Source organism: Schistocerca cancellata, chromosome 2 (assembly GCF_023864275.1).
Source record: "Schistocerca cancellata isolate TAMUIC-IGC-003103 chromosome 2, iqSchCanc2.1, whole genome shotgun sequence".
NCBI lineage: Eukaryota > Metazoa > Arthropoda > Insecta > Orthoptera > Acrididae > Schistocerca > Schistocerca cancellata.
In genome coordinates this window covers 287870930-287898577 of record NC_064627.1, presented here as the reverse complement: position 1 = coordinate 287898577, position 27648 = coordinate 287870930, and the positions used below count along the sequence as shown (strand labels likewise).

Genomic DNA, 27648 nt, shown 5'->3' with positions numbered 1-27648 from the left:
GTCCCATGTTTAAGAAAATGTATACACCTTAAGATGGAAATATGATTTTCCCGAAGCCGGTCGTGTTTATAATAAAACATCACAACTGAAGCGGATACTTTCAGTCTCAGCAAGCAGCTAAGTTGCGGATGTGCTGTAAACAAAATCCTATGCTAGTGATCGTCGAAGTGATTCGTATTTTGTTTTTCTTTTACGAGTAAAATAAGTTCCTCTGTAATAGAAATGAATTCTTGACTCTTATATTCGACAGCTAAACATAAAAGAAATCATTACCATTTCAGGTAATTCCTAAGCTCTTTTAACTGTTTTTAGTGAAATAGAAAAGAACTAGTCTCTTTGTATTTTTCTAGCATCAGTAAAAATGTGTATATTGAATTGGATGGACAGAACTACTATATAAAATATCTGTTACTTTTTTAGTATCGTAATGGAACTTTTAATCCAACAACTTACAAACTGTTTCACTCGGCATCGGTAAATGTGCAACAGAAATACAAAAAAAGCTGATGTTGTTTTACTGTGTCTGTTATATGTATATGCATATGTAATTTAATTTTATGATATGTCTGTATTAGCCATACGCTAAATAAAATAAATAAACTGTGTCTGTTAAGTTTCACATATTCAGGTCTGCTCGAAATTCGTGATTTCTCTTTTTATCTCCGTATATTCAGCCATGTATCTAAGGAAGTTCACGCCCTATGCTCCTATTCTCTTTTAATCTCTCTTCTTAAGGGAACAGGTTTCGCATCCACTGAAGTGCTGGTATAGCCGTAATAATATAGAGCTTCACTAGAGTATCAACGTTCTGCGCATAGTTCCTCAGAAATACTGAACAGCTAACTTATTTTGTATTTCACTATTTGTCCGATATCTAAAACTGGACCTCCAATATTTAAGGATATTCACATGCTCTACGACCTACTTGTCAATTTCGATATCAACTCGCATGGGCTGGTGTCCTAAAAACGCCCTTGGTCATCAACAAAAAAATTATGTGCTAACATTGATATAGTTAGTTTTAAAACGTTCTGCTGGCAGTAACCAAGTTTTGGTTACATCGTCGATATCCATATTAAAAAGAGTGGGTGAAAGGGGACTCTCCTGTTTAGCTCTTTGGCCTCTTTCACCCGTATTATGTCTGTTACCCGCTATTTTTATTTGTATTTTGTTATTGATATATGAACTTTGTACAGCTCTTTTAAGACGAGATGCCGTCCCTCTGTTTCTTAAAGTTCCCCAAAGTTCATTCCGGTTTATTTCGTCAAGCCCCTTGTTCTAGTCAATGAAGGTGAGAAAAGTCGGGAAATGGAATTCACGGTAAAATTTTCAGGCACATTAAAACTATGTGTCGGACCGAGACTCGAACTCGGGATCCATGCATTTTCGAGGGCAAGTGCCCTACCGACTGACACTGGTTCAGGGCAAGTCGAAACGAATACTCTTATGTAAAACACTTTTTAATTTTTAATTTGACGGTTTTAAAATTCACAAAACTATGGAGTAAAATGTCCACAAACGTCAATTTTACATTTCGTAGGTGGAACAATGAAAGGTTTTTGATATCCAAGGGCCATTTTAGCCCATATTTCGTGCGGCACGCATGCACTGTAACTTAGGCTGCTTTCGTATTACAAGTTGAGGTTGTTTTTCCGGGTTCATAGTCTTATATGTAATTGTTCGTGTCAACTTCTTCTATACCTCTGCGGTACGTTGCAGACAGGTGCCGCTTACATGCTACATATGCACGCTACCTGCAGTCGGTCACTCGATCCATTACACTTATTTTTTTAAGGCTTCAGTTTGATTTGTGCTCGAGTCTGTGAGCAAGTGCCGCTGAAGTGATAAATATCGCAGCCGTGGACCCGGACATTTTTCCTTGGCCACTCCTAATTCCTCACTTATTATTTGCAAAAAGTATTGCGCCAGCGAGGAACGAGCTGGAGTTATTCAGAAGTCAAGAGCCACTCGGCTCGGTAACCCCAGAGCACCCTGTACGTAAATATATATGAGTAGGCGCTGAGAGACTAGGAAGGAGCAAAAAATAACACACACGCGCGCTCGTAAGTGTTTATCTTAAAAATATTACCTCTCCCTAAACCACAGTTCACATTTGACTGCCACTTTATTGCAGTCATTTCAACCCATTGCAGTTGATATGGGCCATGATTAAAGGTTAAGTTGCCAGCAATAAAAAAATAAAAATTACTCAGCAGTCGGATTGCTCACCAGTAAATCTGTTAGAAAAACCACCTCTGCAGACTGGAAGAAAGCCATTAGTCATTTACAGATTTTTTAGCATTTATTTCAGCAGAGGAACTGATCATGTCATTCAACAAAGACAGTAACAGTGTCGCTACGAACGTCTGTGTTAGCGACGAGCGAAATGCCAGTTCAGGTTTTTTCCCCCATTGTCAGTACAAAGTAGATGTTCAAGCTGATTCAGAAAAGTGACTATGTGGTTCAAGTATGTGCGTAGCAAAGTTTCGACTATTAATAAGAAAATACCGTTACCAGCATCTGAGTCCGAATGAAGTTCATCTGAGGAACTTTAGTCTTTAACACATACAAGAAATCTGTCACTGTTTGCAACTTTTTTTCTTCCAACCCTGTAAGACGAATTATCTCGAGTAACACGCACCAGTTTTTAATTTTGTTACAAATAAGTAGAAAATGTGATCCGAACACGAAAAACAGGATAATTATAAATCTAGCGATTAGTTTCTCCTTATGAAACCAAACGGGCTACCACTTGGCTTCTGACGCGAACGTAGCAATACACTTCCCACTTACATTATCTCTTGTGAGAGATGTCTCATAGAGTTTCGGTTTTGGGCGGATAAAAATATAGTGCGCTCTTAAGATATCGCCGGCCTGAGTGGCCGAGCGGTTGTAGGCGCTACAGTCTGGAACCGCGGGACCGCTACGGTCGCAGGTTCGAATCCTGCCTCGGGCATTTATGTGTGTGATGTCCTTAGGTTAGTTAGGTTTAAGTAGTTCTAAGTTCTAGGGGACTGATGACCTCAGAAGTTAAGTCCCATAGTGCTCAGAGCCATTTGAACCATTTCTTAAGATCTCGTTCATAAAATTACTTGCCTAAATTTCAAACAAAGAATGTTTCTTGAATGTCGACAATTCGGTAACTTTATCAGAAAATGCATTTTCCTAAACTCGCTGTATATCATCTCAAAAATTGTTGCTGTATATAAAACTAAAATGAAAACGTAGTGAACCTCTTTCAAAAGACTCTGATGTCAATACTTTTGTACACTGAGTAGTTCGTCAATTTGTGTGAGTTCAATGAGATGTAAAGCCTGCTTACGCTCGAGCGACCGGAAGCGAACACAAACGAACGAGGATATGCAGATACTTTCCCAGTGATCGCTACCATTCGCTTGTATCTGTGAACAAGCGTTTACACTGAAGGGAACAGGACACGAGGTAACGAGAATAGTGTGCCATTCTTATGATTTCTAAGTTTTGCTATTGTGGCACTAATAACCGTCACACATGTTTCACGCGATATTGCTCCGATTCAAAACTTTGGTTTACAGAGAAAATTATTTTGCACGTGAAACGCGCGGTTTTGACGAAGCAAGCAAAATGGTAGCGAAATGGAAACCACAGTGAAAACCAAAAACGTTTTATTTGTTAGGTACACCTTGCACCTACTTCTCTACATAGTCGCCACTCCAACTTCGAGTTTTCTCGTAGTGTTGTATCAACTTTCCAATATCCTCGTCATAGAAAGGAGCCGCCTGTGCTTTCAGCCAGTTATCTGCAATGGTCTGCACTTCGTTGTCTGTGGAAAAATTTTGTCTTCATAGCCAGCTGTCCTTGTGAGCAGAATGAGGCTCAGGGGGAGCCAGTTACGTATTATATTGTGGGTGGTGAAGCACTTCTCATCAGAAACGCTGCGGGAGCGTCTTCATTGCCCCTGCAGTGTGCGGCCGAGAATTGGCATGAACAAAGAACTGCTCGACAGTTGTGTTCTGTGGGCTGCATGACACAGGCGAAATCTCTAACCAGGCCCTCATACTTGGCGGGAGACACTTTTCCCTACGCGTCTCTACGTATTCACTGTTCACTCTAAACCGAAAAGAGCGACGCGACACGATCGACGGGCGTACTAGAGACACTGCCCAACACATCTGTGCAAAGCTTTACCAGATTTTCTCAGTGGTTTCCATTTCACGATCGATCTGAACTTACTTTCTGGACAACCCTCGTAGCTCAGGCAAAGAAGAATTTAGCTCTCTCAGTTTGTATGTGAGCGTGAAACTTGTGGAGGTAGTGAACTTAACACTGAACTGAAGCTCCAACCTTCCTTAGCGTTACTCCAAAACTTTGTACGCATTTTAGGAGTCCCTGGATGAGGCGTCCTACGTGGGTGTAGAATATTCTAGTGGGGGTGCGGAGGTGTGGTCCTACAGCGCGCCAAGGCGCTAGTAAGACATCATACAGTTAACGGTTCGAGTTTTACGGTCACTCTGTCTTCTGCACAGTGTAGGTTGTCAGCGCCCGGCAGGCAATCTGCTGCCTGAGTTCAGTGCCTCGGGCCTCTCGTAGAGGGTCTGGCGACGGGCGCGCCTCTGCAGCCTGTCGTAGCTGTGGACATTTGTCGTAGCCTCGGAGCTCTCGTTAAGTGTAGCTGCGCTGATATTCGGCCCCGGAAATCTGCTTGCTCCTGTTGTCGGTTGTCGTGTAAGCAGGAGACCCACGGAGGACAGCCCGAGAAGTTGACCGAGCGTACAGCTGGTAAGGCAGGACTTGCACTGCCCAGGAGCGGTTGCATAGGCGCCCTGATCCCAAGTTAAAGAACTTGCAGATGGGCACATGGGTTCTTGATTCACAGAAGATCAACCTGACCCTCATCTTCGGGTAGTCATGGGTATCGCGGAGTTGAAGTTCCTCCACAGCTGGACAAATGCGTACTTGTAGCGGTAGACTCCAAACTGGCGGTGACTGGTAACACATAGTCGTATTCTCTGGGTCATCCTGCAAGTAATAGAGCTGACCTTCCATCGGCATCAGTGATGCAGATGGAGTCGCCAGACTCTGAGAGTGAGTAAAGCGGTGGCGATGGTTTTACAGCAATCGATGATGTGGTGTACCCCAGTTGTGGTGACCGAATGTGCTCCCATTTTCCGAGCGTATCAACGTTCTTACCTACCCTAATGTTCAGTTTCAGAGATTCAGGGCGCTTCTTACACAAAGTTTGCCGCTTGAAATGCGTTCTTGCGTCGTCCCTAGATGTAGCTACTACACGTAGATCGTGTTGACAGAAAGCGTTATGTCTGCTCTGCATTGTTGTCAAGGTGCTGAGTCAGGTGTTCCGGGCTATCTTTATCCCATAGCCAGCAATGAGCTCCCTGTCTGTTTGTAGTTCAGCTCTTTCGAATTTTGACACTGATTACGCCCTCGTTGCGTACTCGACGGGCGTGCACCGCTTAGCGTCGTCCCAGGCGGTTTCAACAAAATTTTATTCCTCCATTACTATTCTGCTGTGCAAAAATATGTTACTTATATTTTTCGCTGGCTTCTCATTACATCTGAGGTGGAAATTTAAAAGCAGAACACAATTACCGATTGGAATCATAACTTGAAGAAAGGCTAGTAGTTACACTGTGTTTAGTAGTAACTTCAGAAATTTACTTAATTAACTGTTTCGTTTTTCAGTAGCTGCTATATCTAAAATAGTTACTGATGGCTGCAGTGACATGTGAGAAAGAAACTGTTAATAGAGTATGATTAATGAAATGAGAAATATACATACAATCCTTCACACAGATTACTTGACAAAATGTTCAGTTTAGCTTATTATATGGCAGATGGCGTGAAAGCCGAGAAATGTTTTTTATTTATTCGTTTATTATATGACAAACTGTAAAAGAAGGCTGATGTATCAGCCATGTAATTACAATTGCTATGAAATGTAAGGAACGACAGTGCTCAGAGCATTTGTATATTCATAAATTTAATCAGCGTAATAGATACAGATTCACACTTACTGTGCTTCGCAACTGCTTCATTAGTGGCTTAAAAAATGGCTCTGAGCACTATGAGAATTAACAGCTGAGGTCATCAGTCCCCTAGAACTTAGAACTACTTAAACCTAACTAACCTAAGGACATCACACACATCCATGCCCGAGGCAGGATTCGAACCTGCGACCGTAGCGATCGCGCGGTTCCAGGCTGAAGCGCCTAGAACCGCTCGGCCACAACGGCCGGCGCTTCATTAGTGTAATCGAGCTGCAGTCGCTCTGTAGAACTGTATTTACTCCACTACCGTTTCAGCTTTTCTGTTAAGCCAGTTTCAAGTGTTTGAAACGGCTTACTAGGAAGGCCTCAACCGTTGGTGGAGTAAATAAAGTTCTACATAACGACTGGAGCTCTTTTACCTTAATTAAATATTCACACCTGTTTAGTTTGGAAGAAATTTACACTGTTCCTTTTTAATAAAAATAAATGCAGAATTGTATTCATTCACTCTTATCCCTCAAGATGGAAGTAGCTAATGAAATCATCATCTTTCTCGAGTCCACAATTCGACCTTTGAGTGCTTTGGCAGTTTTGCAGTCAGATTTTTTTCCTTCGGCGTTTGTGCTGCTGATCTCTCGTATACCTCAAGCATCTATGGTATTTATATCATCACCTTTACATTCATTTCAGACTACTGTATCGGTCATGCATCTGTTGTCAACAACAACAGTTGTTCGTGCTGAAAACAGAAGACGAATGATGTGTGATGCTGGGGCTGAAGTGGTGAGGATGCGAACTTGCTTTAGTGGTTCGCTGAAAGACCCTTAACCAGCGTAAGGCTCGATGGGTATGAGCAGTTTATCATCAAGAACCCGCGCGTTTCACAGTGCATGTGGAGCAGTGGAGCCGCGCACACTGCTGCGATGACGTTGCGAACTCGCTTCGTAGAACTGTGCTCGCCAACCACTGCTGCATCGCAGTGGTATCGCCGATCGCCGTGGAGCGGCAGTCGTTGTCGCTGAGTGGGACAGCGCACACGCATTCGCATCCCCAGCAACAGCTGCTTCCTGCCTGTCTTGGGTGCAGCCTGTTTGAACCTGAGAGCTCACAGCCTCTCTACACTTAAGGTGAAATGCCCCGCTTAACCCGAAGTGCAGGATAGATTGTATAAATTGTGGAAATGGGCTGTCAGTTACACTCGAACATACAACTTTATTGTTTCATCAAACATTACAAGAGCCCAAAAAACATTTTTTTAACGCACAGCTTTAACCTTTGGGACTTAATTACCGGCTGAAAGGCTCTTCAATTTAAAAACGGCTGAAGGCCAATAACTTAAAACGCAAGCATAATCAGAAATTTAAAAGGCAAGCCTTACCTTAAAATAGTTCTTTAGTTAGGCTGAAGTAAACAAGTTAAATTCAAATTGGCTGAAGGCCTGACACTTAAAACTCCATAACATTAATTTGTTTTAAATACCAAAGGCCTTACGTGAAACAGTTCTTTAATTTAGGCTGAAGGCCTTAAGAGCAAACAACTCAAACTCAAAATCGGCTGAAGGCCCAAGACTTAAAATTCAACAACATTAAAATTTTTAAAATGCCAAAGGCCTTACGTGACACAGTTCTTTAAACTAGGCTTAAGAGCAAACAACTCTAATTTTAAAAAATCGGCTAGAAGCCATACAAGTACAAACAACAAGAACAAATTTAAAAAAAAAATAGGGAAGTACACCCAAGGGGGCTCAGATGTTCGAGAGTCGGCCTGGACTTAAAACACTAACGCTCCCTTAGCTGAGACAGGCAGTGGGCCCAACCATTCTCAATCCGACGGCAACCCAACCGGCAGACAGTCAACGGACCAATGATCAAGATCAGTTCCGCTCCACACATGCACCAAAACTCAAACGATGCTAACAGCAGGGACTGTGGAACAACAGCAAGAAAGTGTCACAGACAACCTATAAGCGGTGGATGACCCAAATACACGTAGACTAATCAGACGTCCGACCAAACGGCCAAGCAAGGTCGTTGACACTCAAACGTGGATGTCGGCAGTCGTCGGGCGAGTGATGGCTATCCTGTCCTTCCTCGCTACTCCACGCCATCCGACCAATTCAGAGCCAGTACGCCGACAACATTTAAATTAACTTGTCAGTCACAATCACATAAACTACACACGGCAGTGACTGAGCATTAACGAGGACGAATCACGAGTCGCCACACACACCCATAAGCGATCTCCGGCCAAATACACGTCGTCCGACAAGACGACCGACCGACAACCAAACAAGGTCGTCCCCACTCAAAACAAGTATGTCGGCAATCATCGGCGAGTGAAGGCTATCCGCGACTCCCTGGCGTTGCATTCCCCACTGGTGCTACGACGCGACTGCGCCAACCGACCAACTGCTGCATATCAGCACGGAGACAGCACTAAAATAACTGGGCAGTCGACATCACAGGCTACACACAATTTCACAAACACTTGGACGAAGAACGCGACCAATGTTGAAAGCAGTGACTGTGCAATCATAAGGACGAACCACGCGGTGAGACACACACCGCCAACCCACAAGCGACCGGTGAGCAAATACACATCGTCCGGTAAGAGGACCTACCGACGATCAACCAAGACCGTCCCCACTCAATCCATGTGTGCCGGCAGCTATTCGAATCTCACTGCCGCTCCAGTCCGACTGAACTTCTGCCGCGTCCCAACAGTCCGAATGCCAGGTCCGAACCCCAGTGCTGGCGCGTTTCAACTGACTTCATTGCCCGGTCCGAACTCCAGTGCTGGCGCGTTCCAACTCGTTGGACGACACACGACGACCGGGAAGTAATAGCAGTCCAGCAAAGATAATACGGCAGGGCCTATATCGATAAGCGCTGCTGCTACCGCTCACCGGCAGGCAAGGCAGCAACTCAGTGATACCAGTAATTGAAAATTAACATAACGAGGCGGCAGTAAGGTAAAAACAGGGTGTTAAATAAGAGATGGCACGAACACGAGCCACGCACGGCTCATAAGAGTCTTAAAATTTAAAACTATCTCTGGAACGACACAGCACCATTTAACAGCGATAACAGTAAAGTTCAGCTTAACATCGACAGGTACTTTGAAATAGTCTCCATTTGTTCCTTAGATTTCCAGAAGCGCGCTCCACGTATCTCCGGGCACGACTTATACGATAGTTAATGATCCAGTTCTTGTAGGAGAGGATAGTTCAGAAGTACAGTTTCACGACAAAAATAGCGTAGATTAGGTGGTATTCAAAGCCTCATCGCATAGTCTTTGCTTTTGATGGGTGAACGCAGTTTCGATGTTAACTTATCAATCTGCTGTACACTCATTCAAAAATAACTAACGTATTACTTCTGTCTCCTCTTACATCGTCCGCAGCTCGTAGTCTTGCGGTAGCGTTCTCGCTTCCCGCGCACTGGGTCCCTGGTTCGATTCCCGGCGGTGTCAGGGATTTTTCTTGCCTTGAGATGACCGGGTGTTGTTGTTGTCGTCTTCATCATCATCATTCATCGCCATTACGGTCGGAGGAAGGCAATGGTAAACCATCTCCGCTAGGACCTTGCTTAGTACGTCGGTGCGGGTCTCCTGCATCGTCCCTTACGCTCCTCGGAGTATGGGACCTCATCATTATGTCTTAAATTTCTAAAAAGTGAGGCAAATGCTCTTTTTAGTAGCCGCGAACTAACCAGTGCCTGAGTCCAAAACCTGCTGTTGCGTTTCTTTATGCATTCATAAAGTAAATAAGCAACCTCTGCCTGATTCCTTGTGCCTACGTCCATACTGGCTGGCTTATTATACAGCCACGCCTTTATCGCTGCGATGTCGCCGTATCTACACTGAAAAGATTTCTGACGGCTCGACTTCACAGCGAGCACGTGCGACTGTTACTCGCTCGTGTGTATAGAGTTCAACACGAGCGAGCACCAAGCGAATGCTGTTCATAATTTTGATTTGCAGCTCCTTGTATTGGCCGTGTTTGCAGTTAAAATTGTTGGATGTGAGGTCCGCCAGTTATGCAAAACACCGTTTTTTCTCAGTACCGGCGCGTGGGATTAGCCGAGCGGTCTCAGGCACTGAAGGCGGCTGCTCCCGGCGGAGGTTCGAGTCCTCCCTCTGGCATGCATGTGTATGTTTGTGCTTAGTATAATTTAGATTAAGTAGTGTGTATGCTTAGGGACTGATGACCTTAGCAGTTAGGTCCCATAACATTTCACAAACATTTGAGCATTTTTCTCAATACCCAAACATGTTTCGGCACAACTGTGCCATCATCAGTAAGTTTTCGTTTTTATTTATTCTTTACAGGTGTGCATGAATTTTCTGGGTCACTTGTGTGTTAATTACTTCAGGTAGCTTGTCATGTTTTCGTGTCGCAAGCACTTCCTTTCTCCGCATCATGCTGACGAGTTGCGATGCACACGTAACTATAACAAGTATTTTCCACAAATAATGTAGTAAAACACTTTTCATCTCACCAGAACACAGTGTCACTTTTCACCTCACCAAAACACAGTGTCACTGTGTTTTGGTGAGGTGAAATGTGTTTTACTATGTTGTTTGTGGAAGATACTTGTTATAGTTGCGTGTGCATCACAACACGTCAGCATGATGCGGAGAATGGAAGTGCTTGCCACACGAAAACATGACAAGCTACCTGTAGTTAATAACACACAAGTGACCCAGAAAATTAATGCACACCAAATGTAAAGAATAAAAAAAAAACGAAAACCCACTGATGATGGCACAGTGGTGCCGAAACATGTTTGGGTACTGAAAAAAAAGGTGTTTTGCATAACTGTCAGACTTCACATCCAACGAATGCTGTTAGCTCGCGCTCCTCTACCGTTTGCGCCTGACAGATTTCTCATTTGCTGATGTTCGTTCGCCCAAGTGTAGAGCATACTTGAGATAACGCGTGCGTTCTGTGCGGATTGAGGCAGATCCGCTTCTCCACATGCTCCTGTCGAAATGTCGGTCCTGCAGGGTGCAGACGTCGGCTGCTTCCATGGCAAATTGCGTCGTGTGTCCGCAGGGTGACGAACGGGTGCATGCCGCTGCCGGCGTCCGGGCTGCGAGTGTTGGACAGCGAGGGCGGCGGTCCCGAGTTCGTGCGCGTCTCTTGCCCCGGCGAGCGCTGGCAGGACCTGCACGCCTTCGTGCCCCTCACCAGGCCCGCCTACAACTGCTCCGCTGCTGACGGTCAGTACTGCACTGTCGCACTTAAAGCTTCCACTACCAGACCTCTTTTTTTCCTAGTGGGAGAGATTAATGTATGCTTATTTTAATTAATGTCGTAGTCCGCGTGAGAATGTAGAAAAAAATTCCCCGCCATTTCGTTTTCAAACGTGGGAGGGATGGGAGGTACGGGATGACTCGTAAGTACCGGGTGATAAAAAAGTCAATATAAATTTGAAAACTGAATAAATCACGGAAAAATGTAGACAGACAGGTACAAATTGACACACGTGCTTGGAATGACACGGGGTTTTATTAGAACAAAAAAAAAAAAAATACAAAAATTCAAAAAATGTCCGACAGATGGCGCTTCATCTGATCAGAATAGCAATAATTAGCATAACAAAGTAAGAGAAAGCAAAGATGATGTTCTTTACAGGAAATGCTCAATATGTCCACCATCATTCCTGAACAATAGCTGTAGTCGAGGAATAATGTTGTGAACAGCACTGTAGCATGTCCGGAGTTACGGTGAGGCATTGGCGTCGGATGTTGTCTTTCAGCATCCCTAGAGATGTCGGTCGATCACGATACACTTGCGACTTCAGGTAACCCCAAAGCCAATAATCGCACGGACTGAGGTCTGGGGACCTGGGAGACCAAGCATGACGAAAGTGGCGGCTGAGCACACGATCACCACCAAACGACGCGCGCAAGAGATCTTTCACGCGTCTAGCAATATAGGGTGGTTCTAATAAAACCCCACGTCATTCCAAGCATGTGTGTTAATTTTTACCTCTCTATCTACATTATTCGGTGGTTTATTAATTTTTCAAATCTATACTGACTTTTTGATCACCCGGTATCTCCGGGTTTTCAGAGGGCGACTGCCAAAAATTAAAAGATATACAGAAAACAGATATTCATCAGTGGATAAATTACCTCTCCAAAGTTTTTATCTGTCTTTACAGGTGCCCAGTATCGACACGTACGTGCAGCTCATTGACATCAGGGAAACCGCGACAGCAGCCTGCTTTGCTAATCTGTTCGTTGGGTTGCCTACTATGCAGGAGCAAATTAATTCGATGCGAGAGTAAGGAGCGGATGATTTGTGTACACGTTGTGACACGCATGCACCTCAGTGATAACTCGTGGGCAGCAATCTGCCGTTGTTTGCTGAGGATGCTGTGGTGTGGGGGAATGTGTCGAAGTTTAGAGACTGTAGGACGATACAAGTTAACTTAGAGATTATTTCTACTTGGTGTGATGAATAGCAGCAAGCTCTTAATGTAGAAAAACGTAAGTTAATGTGGATCAGTAGGAAAAACAAACCCTTAATGTTCGATACAGCATTAGTAGTGTCCTGTTCGACATATCTCGTCAGTTAAATATGTGTGCGCAACGTTCCAAAGCGATATGAAGTGGAACGAGCAGGTGAGGATTGTGGTACGGAAGGTGAAAGGTCGATTTCGGTTTATTGGGAGAATTTTGGGAAAGTGTGGTTCATCTGCAGAGGTGTAAGCATACAGGACGCTAGTCCGAGCTGCTCTTGAGTACCGCTCGAGTAGTCGGGATCCGTGGCAACTCAGAGGCGGGCTGCTATTGAGAAAATTACAGCACCGGTATTTGGAGCTGACTGCAGACCTATTCTACTGCCGCCAACGTACATTTCGCGTAGGGGCCAGAAATAAAAGATACCAGACGTTAGGGTTCATACGGGGGTATACAGACAATTGTTTTTCTCTTGCTCCACTTGCTTATGGAAAAGGAAAGGAAAGGGAAGGATTAGTATTGATACATGGAACCCTCCACCACTAGCTGCAGATGTAGGTATATTGTGAACTGAAATTTGGAGACATGGCCTGTGGACATGTATGTTGATCTGCAGGTCTTCTAATTTTCGCGCAGTCGTCTTCTGAAACTCCAGAGGTGTTTACGAATAACTTTGTGTGTCTCCCACTGGTATTTTGACTTGGAACTTATATGTCCCAGCGGTAATGACATGAATGATCATCCTGTATTTTTGTATATGATACATATTTCCAGAAAAGAACTTGGATCAGATTTATTATTACAAACCTTGAGAAGCTCTTTATCATTACGTTCAAATTCAAGTGTCGCGTGTGATAGTCCCTCCTACTTTTGATACTGTGTGTCACATGCGACAGTCACTTAGGTGCTCCTACTTTTGATACCACGTGAAACACTTTTGCAGAAGGCAATTTGACACATAGTACTTAAGGTCCTTGTTTTAGTTGCCTTCTTTCTCTTGCCGCCTCCTGCGCATCTTTTTCTTGTTTCAACATCAGTAGCTAGATGTTTCCCAACGTTCACCAAAAATTTGTACACAGCACTTCAGCTACAGCAACTCTTTTTCTTTTGACAATTACGTCTTTCTTTCTAAATGCAATCATTTAATCTTCAAGTAGGATAAAAAAATCAATCACTGGTGAACAGCGGATTAATATTGAAAATGGAAGACAGCACAACGTAAATGTACAATCCAGGTGCAATTTGTAGTTCTAAGAGTTCTGCAAACAATTAGCAGCCATCCTTTCGCCAGGGAGACGTTGATACGTAGCAATAAGCAGCAGCAAATTTCCACTGGACCCCCCTTAGCTGGTTCGGAATTCCAAGTAATGTACAGCCTGCGATCTTCAAGTAGGATAAAAAAATCAATCACTGGTGAACAGCGGATTAATATTGAAAATGGAAGACAGCACAACGTAACTGTACAATCCAGGTGCAATTTGTAGTTCTAAGAGTTCTGCAAACAATTAGCAGCCATCCTTTCGCCAGGGAGACGTTGATACGTAGCAATAAGCAGTAGCAAATTTCCACTGGACCCCCCTTAGCTGGTTCGGAATTCCAAGTAATGTACAGCCTGCGATCTTCTCCAGTACTACCGAAACTGCTGATGATCAACTCCTACCCCAGGCGGAGCAGGCGGTGACAAGCCGGACAGCATTTCATGAAACAGAATCGCTGCGAGGCCGCGCGTTCTTATGTCTATCCCAGCTCTGTCTGTAGGCTCCTGCGGCGGGGATACGGCGGCGAACGACTCTGTGAACGTGCTGATGCTGGGCCTGGACGCCGTCTCGAGACTCAACTTCCACCGCCAGATGCCTCTGACTGCCGACATGCTGCGGGAACTCGACGCCATCGAGATGCTGGGCTATAACAAGGTAAACCAAGCCAACTAACCTGCCCCGCAACCTAACTACACGATGTTCCAACGGTATTGCGATACCGCAGCGACAAAACACCACACTGCTAGCTTTGACTCTTCTCGCGTCTCTGTGTTTCGTCGCAGTCTTGTAAGCCTGTTCTCCTCAGAACACGACGCCATCTTTCTGCATCAGCTTACCTTTCTCCACGAGGATCCTTTACCACCAAATCAAATTCTCACCTCTTCTCACTCATATGAACACCTGCGAATGACCTACACTATCTGTAAACACAACTATGAAAATCCTGTTATCTCTCTTTTCCTTTCCAATCCAAGTGTGCTGCCGCGCCTTTACCTACACATCCCACCAACCCTTCATCTGCACATCTTCCACATCCTCTCTCGATGAAATTTCAGTTGGCTTCCTCTCCCGGGGCATGAACTCGGTCTATCAACTGTAAACCTATCCTCCCCTATCCATCTCCCCTCTCCCCCAGGATTTCCTCCTCTTCCTCTACCACACCTCATCCATTTTCCCTTCTTCGCCGCTCCTACCCTCTTTTACTTTCCAATCTGTGGAGCCTTATACCAGTTGCTCCTCTATACGTGTCCCCCACAGCCACTCCTGTCTTTGACGCCACATATTCCCAGTTCACCATCCTCACCACCACCACTCCCTCATCTCCTTTCATACCCATCCGTCTTTTCCTCTACAGGCAACCGTCCCAGGGCAGGTCCTTTTTCCAGCTACAGTGAAAGTGCACGGTGCTCCATTTTTAATGGCCAATGTCTCTTCTGTGGTGTTCAATGTCTTTTCCAGTGATTTTTCAATTGTTTTCGTGTTCAAGTGTTTCTCAAGTGTTTTTAATTGTGCTGTCTGTCCACATTTTTATCATTGTTCTTAAAATGATTGTTCAAGACAGCATTTTATTATTTACACTCATGCTCATAAATTAAGGATAATGCTGATACATGGTGAAACAACGCTCTGGTGGGCAGTTTGAGGGTTTAAATCACCTCAGGGTATGACTATGCGGTGTATTTGAACTGCAGATGTCGCAAGGACGCGCTTGCAGCAGTCCACATACGCAGAGGTGTGCTGGTGCACGTCAGAGGACGGTGCAGCGAGTAAGTGTGTAGACGTTTTCAGACGTGCAAATGGTGACTGTGTGTTGAGAATGGCTCAAAGAACACATATTGATGACGTTATGAGAGGTAGAATACTAGGGCGACTGGAGGCTGGTCAAACTCAGCAGGTTGTAGCATGGGCTCTCCGTGTGCCACAAAGTGTGATCTCAAGATTATGGCAACGATTCCATCAGACAGGAAACGTGTTCAGGCGCTACAGTGCGGGACGTCCACAGTGTACAACACCACAAAAAGTCCGATATCTCACCATCATTGTCCACTGACGGCCACGGAGTACTGCAGGCAGCCTTGCTCGGGGCCTTACCGCAGTCACTGGAACAATTGTCTCAAGACACACACAATCTACAGACGACTGAACAGACATGGTTTATTCGCCCGGAGACCTGCAAGGTGCATTCCACTGACCCCTGGTCACAGGACAGCCCGTAAAGCCTGGTGTCAACAACACAGTACATGGTCATTGGAACAGTGGTCTCAAGTTATGTTCACAGACGAGTCCAGGTGTAGTCTGAACAGTGATTCTCGCCGGGTTTTCGTCTGGCGTGAACCGGGAACCAGATACCAACCCCTTAATGTCCGTGAAAGGGACCTGCATGGAGGTCGTGGTTTCATGGTGTGGGGTGGGATTATGATTTGTGCACGTACACCCCTGCATGTCTTTGACAGAGGAACTGTAATAGGACAAGTGTATCGGGACGTCATTGTGCACCAGTATGTCCGCCTTTTTAGGTGTGCAGTGGATCCCACCTTCCTCCTGATGGATGATAACGCACGGCCCCACCGACCTGCCATCGTGGAGGAGTACCTTGAAACAGAAGATATCAGCCGAATGGAGTGGCCTGCCTGTTCTACAGACCTAAACCCCATCGAACACGTCTGGGATGCTCTTGGTCGACGTAATACTGCACGTCTTCACACCCCTAGGACACTTCAGGAGCTCCGACAGGCACTGGTGCAAGAATGGGAGGCTATACCCCAGCAGCTGCTAGACCACCTGATCCAGAGTATGTCAATCCGTTGTGGGGCCTGTATACGTGTGCATGGTGATCATATCCAATATTGATGTCGGGGTACATGCGCAGGAAACAGTGGCGTTTTGTAGCACATGTGTTTCGGGACGGTTTTCTCAACTCATCGCCAATACCGTGGACTTACAGATCTGTGTCGTGTGTGTTCCATATATGCCAATGCTATAAGCGTCAGCTTTCTGTAGTGCCACGTCATGTGGCACCACATTCTGCAATTATCCGTAATTTATGAGCATGAGTGTATAGTAACATTTCAGTCTCTACCCACTTGAGTGCAATGCACAGAACGTTGATACAACGATGCGAAACTGCCATAAATGTCCTTTTTTGTATGTTAACACTCGCGCGCCACACTTACACCTTCGCCCTTGGCAAATCATCAGCGACCTTGTAAGTAGACTGTTTAGGTTTTTATGTTGGTAACGCCATGTAGCGCTCTATATGAAAATCACTGACTGTGCTGTGTGAAGACTGTGATTGGTTTGCATTGTTGGAGTAATATTCGCCATTGTAGTGTCGGGCAGTTGGCTGTTAACAGCGCGTAGCGTTGCGCAGTTGGAGGTGAGCCGCCAGCAGTGGTGGATGTGGGGAGAGAGATGGCGGAATTTTGAGAGTGGATGATCTGGACGTGTGTCCATCAGAGACAGTAAATTTGTAAGACTGGATGTCATGAACTGATGTATAAATATATTATGACCTTTGAACACTATTAAGGTAAATACATTGTTTGTTCTCTATCAACATCTTTCATTTGCTAACTGTGTCTGTCAGTAGTTAGTGCCTTCAGTAGTTTGAATCCTTTATTTAGCTGGAAGTAGTGGCGCTCGCTGTATTGCAGTAGTTCGAGTAACGAAGATTTTTGTGATGCAAGTGATACATGAAAGGTATAGGTTGATGTTAGTCAGGGCCATTCTTTTGTAGGGATTATTGAAAGTCAGATTGCGTTGCGCTAAAAAAATATTGTGTGTCAGTTTAGTGTTGATCAGAATAGGTAAAGAGCGAAATGTCTGAGTACGTTCAGTTCTGCTCAGCTGTTTCAAAATCAAATAATGTAAGAGGTTTATCAGCACAGTAATTCACTAATTTTTCTAAGGGGACGTTTCAACCTATTCAGCAGTTTGTCGTTCTGTCGTACGTTCGTATTCAGCACCAAGGCTCGTCACCCGTGATGATCTTTTCCAGAAAATAATTTTCCGCGTTTTCTATTTCAGTCAAGTCGCGGTAGACGTCCACGCGTCATCAGTTTTTGTTCGGGAGTCAAGGTGTACGGGACGAACTTTGCAGTCACTTTAGCTTTCTTAAAAACATGCTGCAGAAAGTCTTAAAACACTTGATTTAGAGATGTTTGATGCTTCATTGTGATTTGTGACAACAACGTTGACACATTACTGTCGCACGTTCACAACTTCAAGCTGCCTGGTCACAACTGACGGCTCTAAAGCACAGCTGTTGTCTACAGTTGTTAGTTCAAGCTGGTGCTGTAGTTACTGCGTTGCTGTCGCTTGTACGCGAAGAGTAAAATCAGTCTCGGAACTTTTCGTACAGACGATATGTGTCGCCAGTATTGTAATCGAAGAGTGGTGGGTCTTCCCGGCAATTTACGTTACGTTTATTTACATCAACTGCAAGCCCCTGCATCAAACATTAATCCTCTTCAGGACATTTTGCACTTTGCATCCTCCCGGTATTCATCATCATCATCCGCAAACAGCTTCACTGATCTTCCGACGTTATCCACCGGATCTCGTATATACTGATCACAACTGGACCTACAGTGCTCTCTAGGGATGCTCATAATATTTACTCGACTTATAACGAGATGCTGAGTGCCATTTTGTTAGGAAGTCTTCAATCCGTTCACGCAGATGGTCCGATATTTTATTAACTCATATTTAGTTCACTAAGCGACGTTGCGGAACTGTGCTGAATGTTTTCTGGAAGTCAAGGAACATGGTATCAATCAATGCTATTAGCATTAAAGACGTTCCTCAAGTCTACAAGAGACTGACGCCGGCGATGAAGTCCTAGAATTGCGAACACCTGTCTGACAAACTCTTCTTGAAAACAGCAATTACCGGCGCCTATTGCCGAGGAGAAAACGTCGCTCAAAAGAGAGCGAGATCTTTCTTATAACATGAATAGAATCAGGCACTTATACCATCGCGTCCAGTGGCCTTTGTTGTAGTGAGTTATTTAAACTGATTTTCAAACCCACGATCACATATCTCAATATCTATAATATGTTGGCGATCGTGTGCTTATTGAAAGTAGGACCCACATTACGATCGTCTGCAGTGAAACAATTTCGGAAGACCGAATTCAGTTTTACCAGCATGGATTCTCAAAACGTCGATCATGTGAAATACAGCTTACACTTTTCTCATATGAGAAAAGCTGAAATCCGCGAATCAGGTCACGTATCTGCAGTAGCGGAAAAGTGGAACTGTCAGTCGTTCTAAGTGCCATTTTTTCACAAAACGCGTTTTCAGTGCTGTGTTCTCGGTACTCCGTTCCTTATCCCTTTCCTTGTTCCAACTGCAACCCGTGGAGAATACGTTTGAGACATTTATTAGATGGCGCACGGTCTCTGAGCAAAGCAGCGTCTTCTCTATTAGTTGACCCACAGTTTGAGTGGTAAGCAGAGGCATGTAACCTTTTGTTGGCACCAACAAAACATCCTTGTAATAAAACGAGGTAATTTGGATTTTGAAAATAGAACAAGAAGTCGGAAAATATTTTGAATGCTAAATCTATGAACGCAGTCCATGTAATTCCAACGTAAACAACTAACTTAATCGATTTTAAAGATGTCCTGGAACATTGTTGTTAATGTAGGCTTGTGAGGTATACAAATGCAGCATGATCAAAATGTCTCACACTCAGCCATCTCAGATAGCTATTAACAGTCTTAATCTGAAACAGAAGAAAGGAAAACTTCCAGTGACTTCACAAGAGGAAAGACCATGGTTGATGAGTGCCATGCCATACTTCCTCTGAAAATCAGTCATATTCAGTGCTTTTTTTTCTTAAGAAAAATTGAGGGTACTTCGACATTGGATATAATGCAGCGAAAATTACTTATAACTGAAGCATGGTATACCACCCATCTGCTTTTAGCCATGACGTCAACATCATCATGTATCGGGACCGTAGGAACATCTATGGGTAGCACTGCGTTTGAGCGTACGCATATCCGTTTAGCACTACCATCGCCCACTATTAGCGGACAAGGGCACTACATGCTTGTCGAACTGGCTGCCATCGATTCGGTTGTTGAGAACGGTTGCCGCAGCTTAGAAATGCTTGAAACAGTCGATGACATCGCTTTTCCCACCAAAAACTGCACTGGTATCGTTCGTATTGCAATTACCAACACGAAAAAATTAAATAAAAAATTTACGTCCGTGAAATAAATCTTTGGCACTCTTTCAAGTTCTCACCATCGTAAAAAAGTTATTTTGTCGACGAAAAAGTTTAGGGGTACGCATCCCCCAGCTTACCCCAGAAAAACAGCACTGGTCATATTCATCAGTTGCAAACCATAAAGATCTACTTACGATGTTGCCATTTCTTCCTCAACAACACAGGAAGCTCTCCAGTAGACGTCGCAACATATGATCACAACAATAATATTGTAATAAGAAACCGAAAATACTGAGAGATTTTATCTTGGAATTAATTTCGTTCTCTTATAAACCCTTTAAAAAATATAAGAAATGGCTTTATTGACTACAGTTCTACTAAACCAGACGTTATTGCTGCATTATTGTACTTTTATTATCACAAATAAAACTTAGTGCCTCACTATTAAACATACTTGCTGGCTTTTAGAACGAGTCAGTTTCCTGGTATGGCATCTCGACCGTTCTTTCATAAATCATGTATTTTCTGATTTGTCTTATTATTTTTTGCAGTGATGAAGCGAACAGCATAATTCAGTGGAATTAGAACACCTTCTGAATTTTTGGATACAAATAAGTTACGTAGAAAAAGCGATACATTGTTTTTTGATTATCTTGCAAAAGTCAGATTTGGGACAAAAATTTCCGCACTGCATTTCTTGACTTTCCAAACTCGTTTGAGTCAGTACCACACTTAACACTTATTGCTCAAAGTACAATCGTGTGGATTATCAAGCGAAATTTGTGACTTTATTTAGAATTTCTTGGACGCAGTGTGTTACCGTGGGTGGATGTAACTTCTAGTGAGTTCGATTCCCGGTCGAGTCGGAGATTTTCTTCGCTCGGGGACTGTGTGTTGTGTTGACCTTATGTTCGTATCGTCAAAGCTGACATTTCACTATTGAGATGGCTGTATGGGCACATCCCGAAAGCCAGTAACTTAAAAAGCTTCAGGTGTGCCCCAGTGTAGCGTGTTGAGAGCATTGCTGTTCATGCTCTATATATTAATGACGTTGCAGACAATATTACCAGTAACCTCAGAGTCTTCCCAGACCCAGTAGATATCTATAATGAAGTATTATATGGAAAAAGCTGCACAAACACTCATTCGGAGATTGTAAGATATCAGAATGGTGCAACGTTTACGAAATTTATTTAAATATTGAGAAATATACAATTGCGTACTTCATAAAGCGAACAACTTATTGTCCTATGACTACAATATCAACAATCGGAATCCGTGCGTAGCACCGAGGGCACATTAGAAATAGAGAACTTGGGAAATCAGCAGTCGCTTAGCACGGTCTTACAAATAAGCAGACCAATATTTGGTTAAACCAAAATCTCTTTCCACTCTTCTACAAAGTGAAATTCTGTTACTATACAATTAGTAGATACTAGAATTTGGGATAACAACTTCAACCGGGACAGTGGTTATAAACTTAGTGCTGCGTGGAAACAAGCTCTCGGTGTTGAGAAAACACACTTTTGCTGAGCTGTTTACGTTCCTACTAAGGAGTTGGTGCCACAAGCGCAGGCATGGATTAAACCTCTAACAACACGAAGAAATCATGACGTATACAGGCCGATCGCAAGCCGTCTGTGAGCTACAAATGATCACTACAACAACATAGACATCAGTCAGTAGCTCATCATGAAACCTATGGAGAATTTCGTCGAAAGCTTGAGATTTTGTCCAGATGCCTCGCGGCAAGTAAACAGGTGTTGTTTCATACACCGTTAAGATTGTTGGCAAACTTTCCGATTTTGATAATTTAGTAAATACATATCATTTACGTACCTCTTCATACAATTTACTTCTCATTAGTTAAATAAAAGGAATGTATAACTTAGTAGTCAGCCTAGTTTTACTTTTTTGTCTTTACAACACAAAAAATCACTTCGTCTACATTAACCAACATTTTAAGGAGGCACGTAGCATCCCGATAATCCAGTCACAACTCAAATGCGGCAGAGAGGTTACATGGAACCGACAGTAAAAGCTGAAATCCGGCAACCAGAACCGCATTCACCAGAATCGATATTGCAGACGAACGATAAGGGGACTTGAGGAGTCAGTTAACAAAAAAATAATAATAAAATGGAACGTTCGTGAGGTTTAATTTAAATTCGTCTCCATAGAACTTTTTTCTCGAACGATATACTGCCATAAATTTTAGTGAACATCCGTTTTATATACAGGGTGAGTCACCTAACGTTACCGCTGGGTATATTTCGTAAACCACATCAAATACTGACGAATCGATTCCACAGACCGAACGTGAGGGGAGGGGCTAGTGTAATTGTTTAATACAAACCATACAAAAATGCACGGAAGTATGTTTTTTAACACAAACCTACGTTTTTTTTTAATGGAACCACGTTAGTTTTGTTGGCACATCTGAACATATAAACAAATACGTAATCAGTGCCGTTTGTTGCATTGTAAAATGTTAATTACATCCGGTGATATTGTAACCTAAAGTTGACGCTTGAGTACCACTCCTCCGCTGTTAGATCGTGTATATCGGAGAGCACCGAATTACGTAGGGATCCAAAGGGAACGGTGATGGACCTTAGGTACAGAAGAGACTGGAACAGCACATTACGTCCACATTCTAACACCTTATTATTGTTCTTTTTCACTGACGCACATGTACATTACCATGAGGGGTGAGGTACACGTACACACGTGGTTTCCGTTTTCAATTACGGAGTGGAATAGAGTGTGTCCCGACATGTCAGGCCAATAGATGTTCAATGTGGTGGCCATCATTTGCTGCACACAATTACAATCTCTGGTGTAATGAATGTCGTACACGCCGCAGTACATCTGGTGTAATGTCGCCGCAGGCTGCCACAATACGTTGTTTCATTTCCTCTGGGGTTGTAGGCACGTCACGGTACACATTCTCCTTTAACGTACCCCACAGAAAGAAGTCCAGAGGTGTAAGATAAGGAGAACGGGCTGGCCAATTTATGGGTCCTCCACGTCATGGTAATGTACATGTGCGTCAGTGGAAAAGACCAATAAAAAGGTGTTAGCATGTGGACGTAATGTGCTGTTCCAGTCTCTTCTGTACCTAAGGTCCATCACCGTTCTCTTTGGATCCCTACGTAATTCGGTGCTGTCCGAGACACACGATCGAACAGTGGAGGTGTGGTACTCAAGCGTCAACTTTACGTTACAACATCTCCGGATGTAATTAACATTTTACAATGCAACAAACGGCACTGATTACGTATTTGTTTATATATTCAGATGTGCCAACAAAACTAACGTGGTTCCATTTAAAAAAACGTAGGTTTGTGTTAAAAAACATACTTCCGTGCATTTTTGTATGGTTTGTATAAAACAATTACACTAGCCCCTCTCTTCACGTTCCGTCTGTGGAATCGGTTCGTCAGTATTTGATGTGGTTTACGAAATATATCCAGCGGTAACGTTAGGTGACTCACCCTGTATATACTTAGCAAAGTAACATGAGTAATAGAGAATGCAAGCAAGATGATGGTTTGAATAGCAGCAATGACGGCTTAAACCTGGCATAAGAAGTTACCCTGTTTCTGCCAACGACCTGGTCAAAGAGGGCGGAGCAGTGGACAAAGGTTCGGGGCTCTCTCTTGCGCTTGGGGTGGGAAACTGCTCCCCAAACGGCGGAAAAAAAACAGCAACGATAAACGACATGAGGATGTCGAAGGCAGCTAAAATCACTGAACTAAAGGCACGTAAGGTGTATCCAGAGCACATGTGGCCTGAAACTGAAAAAGTATCATGATGATCTCTCCGTTGGCAAAAGATTCCGAATTCGTTCCCCATTCGGATCTCCGGGAGGGAGCTTCCAAGGGGCAGATGATCATGAGAAAAAGATGGAATAACCAACGGAGGGATAACATTCTAGAAATCGGAGCTTGGTATTTCAGAAGTTGAGCATTGTAGGAATGATAGATAATCTGGAAAGAGAAATGCAGGCGCTCGATCTAGATATAGTGGGTATCGTTGAAATGAAATGGAAAGAAGACAAGAATTTCTGGTCAGATGAATTTACAGATTGACTTCTGCAGTAAATCTCGGACTGTGATAACGAATACTCTGTTTCATGATCAGAAGTTTTCTGACGTAACCACAAGATGAACGGAAGACCAGAGAAGGCGGCGAGGAAACGTTAACCAATAGCCTGCTCACAAGGACCGCGCCGCTCCAGGAGCGCCCTCTGCAAGAAATGAATATAAGTGTCGCTCCTGCCATACTCCGCCGATCAGATCGGCTCAGTACATGGACATTAATGCTTAGTAGTGATCCGTAGCAAGTGCTTACTTGGACTTCGACTATAGCGAAGAATTTTACTGTTTGCATGTCACATGGGACACCGACGTAACTTCAAAGTGTTGTTAATCTGCTTTATAGAAATAAAATTACTAACGTTATTTGCTTGAATTGTTGTATAGCATTCCGAGAACGCAGCATCCATTTGGCACCCTATAAGCGACGAGTGCGCAAGATCCAACAAGTGTAGGAGATAAACTTGGAAAATACTCGAAGGCATGGGAAGCCTCCAGCTGGTTTACGTCATGGTCAGGCAGAGATTCCGAAATCAGATATTCGACTGTAAGACGTACCTAGGACCAGATACAGACTCGGATCATAATTGGGTAGTAATGAAGAGTAGGCTGCAGTTCAAGAGAATCGTACTGAAGAATCAGTGTGGAAGAAAGTGGAATGATGAAATACTGGGGAATGATGAAATACTGGGGAATGATGAGATCCATTTGAAGTTCGCTAAGGATGTGGATACTGTGATTCGGAATAGTCGTATAACAGTAGGCAGTTGAAAAGGAGTAAACAAGAAGAAGAAAGGTAGTCATAGATGTTGCACAGTCAGACATAGGTAGAAGGAACGTGACTCCGAAGAAACCTTACACAACAAAAGGATCACTTCAATTGATCTGATCGACGATAGGGAGAAGTACAAAAATGTTTATGGAAAAATGGTTCAAATGGCTGTAGGCACTATGGGACTTGGCATCTGAGGTCATCAGTCCCCTAGACTTAGAACTACTTACACCCAACTAATCTAAGGACATCACACACACCCATGCCCGAGGCAGGATTCTAAACTGCTACCGTAGCAGCAGCGCGGTTCCGGACTGAAGCGCCTGGAACCGCTCGGCCACAACGGCCGGTTGTTCATGGAAAGATATAAATCAATGACGAATGAAGGAAAGCGGAGCCCAAAACGAAATGGCGGCAAGAAAAAATACGTAGAGAAAAAAGGAATAATCCTCGGAAGGACTGACTCATCATAAACAAGTGAAGACAACCTTCGGTGAAATTAAAAGCAGGGATGGTAACATTAAGAGTGCAATGGAAATTCCCGTGTTAAACGCTGAGGAAAGGGCGGATACTTGGAAAGACTACATTGAAGATCTCTAAGAAGAGGATAACTTGTGTGACGATAAAAAAAGAAAGTGGAGCAGACAAGGAAGACAGAGTGGATCCAGTATTAACTTCAACATTTAAAAGAGCTCTGGAAGACATGAGATCAAATAAGGCAAATGGGATGCATAACATTCCATCAGAATATCTAAAGTCATTGGGGTAAATGGCAACCGCCGGCCGATGTGGCCGAGCGGTTCTAGGCGCTTCAGTCTGGAACCGCGCGACCACTATGGTCGCAGGTTCGAATCCTGACTCGGGCATGGATGTGTGTGATGTCCTTAGGTTAGTTAGTTTTAAGTAGTTCTAAGTTCTAGGGGACTGATGACCTCAGATGTTAAGTCCCATAGTGCTCAGAGCCATTTGAACCATTTTTTTTAAATGGCAACCAAACAACTATCGAGTTGGTGTTCAGACTCTGAGGCTGTCGACATACCTTCAGACTTTCAAAAAATATAATCCACACAATTCCGAGGACAGCAAGGGCAGATAGGTGCGAAAACTATCGCGCAGATTACTATTTCATGCATCCAAGCTGCTGACAAGAATAATATGCAAAAGGATGAGAAAGAAAATTGAGGATCTGTTACATGACAACCAGTTTGGCCTTACGAAAGGTAAAGGCGCCAGAGAGGCAGTTAAGACCCTGAAATTGATAAAAGAAGCAAGACTGAATAAAAATAAAGACACGTTAATAGGATTTGACAACCTAGAAAACGCGTTTGACAATTAAAGTGGAGCAAGATGTTCGAAATTCTGACAAAAATAGGGGTAAGCTGTAAGGTAAGACGAGTAATAAACAATATATACAAGAACCAAGAGAGTACCATAAGACTGGAAAACTAAGAACGAAGTGCTCTGATTAAAAAGAGTGTAAGACAGTAATGCATTCTTTCGCCTTATTGTTCAACGTAAACATCGAAGAAGAAGTGAAAGATATAAAAGAAAGGTTCAAAACGAGAATTACAGTTCAGAGTGGAAGGATATTAATGATCAGATTTGCTGATGATATTTCTATCTTTAGTGAAAGTGAAGAACAATTACAGAATCTGTTGACTGAAATAAACTGTCTAATGAGTACAGAATAAGGATTGAGAATAAATCGGAAAAGACTAGAGTAACTGGAAACAGAAGAAAGGCGAAAAGTGAGGAACTTAATACGAAAATTGGTGGTGTCAAAGTAGAAGAGGTTAAGGAATTCTGCTACTTTGGAAGCAAAATAACCAGCGACGGATAAACCAAAGAGGACATAAAAAGCATAGTAGCACAGGCAAAGAGGCCATTCCTGGCCGAGAGAAGTCTACTAGTATTAACCGTAGGCCTTAATTTGAGGAAGAATTTCTGAGAACGTACGTCTCGAGTACAGCATTGTATGCTAGTGACTCATCCACAGTGGTAAAACTGGAACAGAAGAGACCCGAAGCGTTTGAGATAGGGTGCTACAGAATAATGTTGAAAATTAGATGGACGGTTAAGCAACAAGGAGGTTCTCCGGAGAATCGGCGAAAAAAAGAGCATATGGAAACCACTCACGAGAAGAAGGCACAGGGCGTACTGCATGTGTTAAGACATGAGGGAGTAACTTCTATAGTACTAGAAGGAACCGTAGAGGATAAAAACTGTAGGAGAAGACACAGACTTGAATGCATCTAGCAAATAACTGAAGACGTAGGGTGAAAATGCTACTCTGAAATGAAAGGAAATCATAGCGGGCCGCATCAAACTAGTAAGAAGACTGAAGGGTCTGGTTCCTTTATACAGGAATAAAGATGTAGAAGAAGTTTTACTCTAGTGACCAATCGCAATATGTTGTAACTCTGACCGTTACCTCATTGGTAATGTATGAACAATGCAAAGTGCTAAGGTACATACTATACGTCCAATACTCATGCGTCATACTTCACGCTCACAATGTAAGTACCCGAGCTCAAAGTACAAATACCGAATAAAACTAATTTTGAAATAAGGGGACATGTTTCTTCTGTCACCCATAAAAGTCATTTATCTATAAAAAAAAATTCATTTTTGTACATTCGATGGTTGAAGAGCAAGGAATCTACAGACTACAGCAGCAAAAGATGCTGAAGAACTAACAGAGTATTGGATAGTAATACTTTACATACAGTACATGTTAAATTCCGTACGCATTGTTGATTTCGTACGTTTGCAAACTGACGAACAGCAGGTCACGCATGATACATGACTGATATTCTGTCGCGAAGTTTACTCTTACACTGAGGTGACAAAAGTCGTGGGATACCTCCTGATACAGAGTCTGACC

General features: G+C 43.4%; 1 protein-coding gene across 1 annotated transcript in view; it reads left to right on the top strand.

Annotated features, from left to right (window-relative positions):
• LOC126153376 (uncharacterized) overlaps window positions 1-27648 on the top strand; it is a 91696-nt gene that overhangs the window by 7377 nt on the left and 56671 nt on the right. The window contains exons 2-3 of the mRNA XM_049916067.1: window positions 11041-11207; window positions 14214-14368. Coding sequence (XP_049772024.1) covers window positions 11041-11207; window positions 14214-14368 — 322 coding nt within the window. The remainder of the gene's footprint in view (window positions 1-11040; window positions 11208-14213; window positions 14369-27648) is intronic.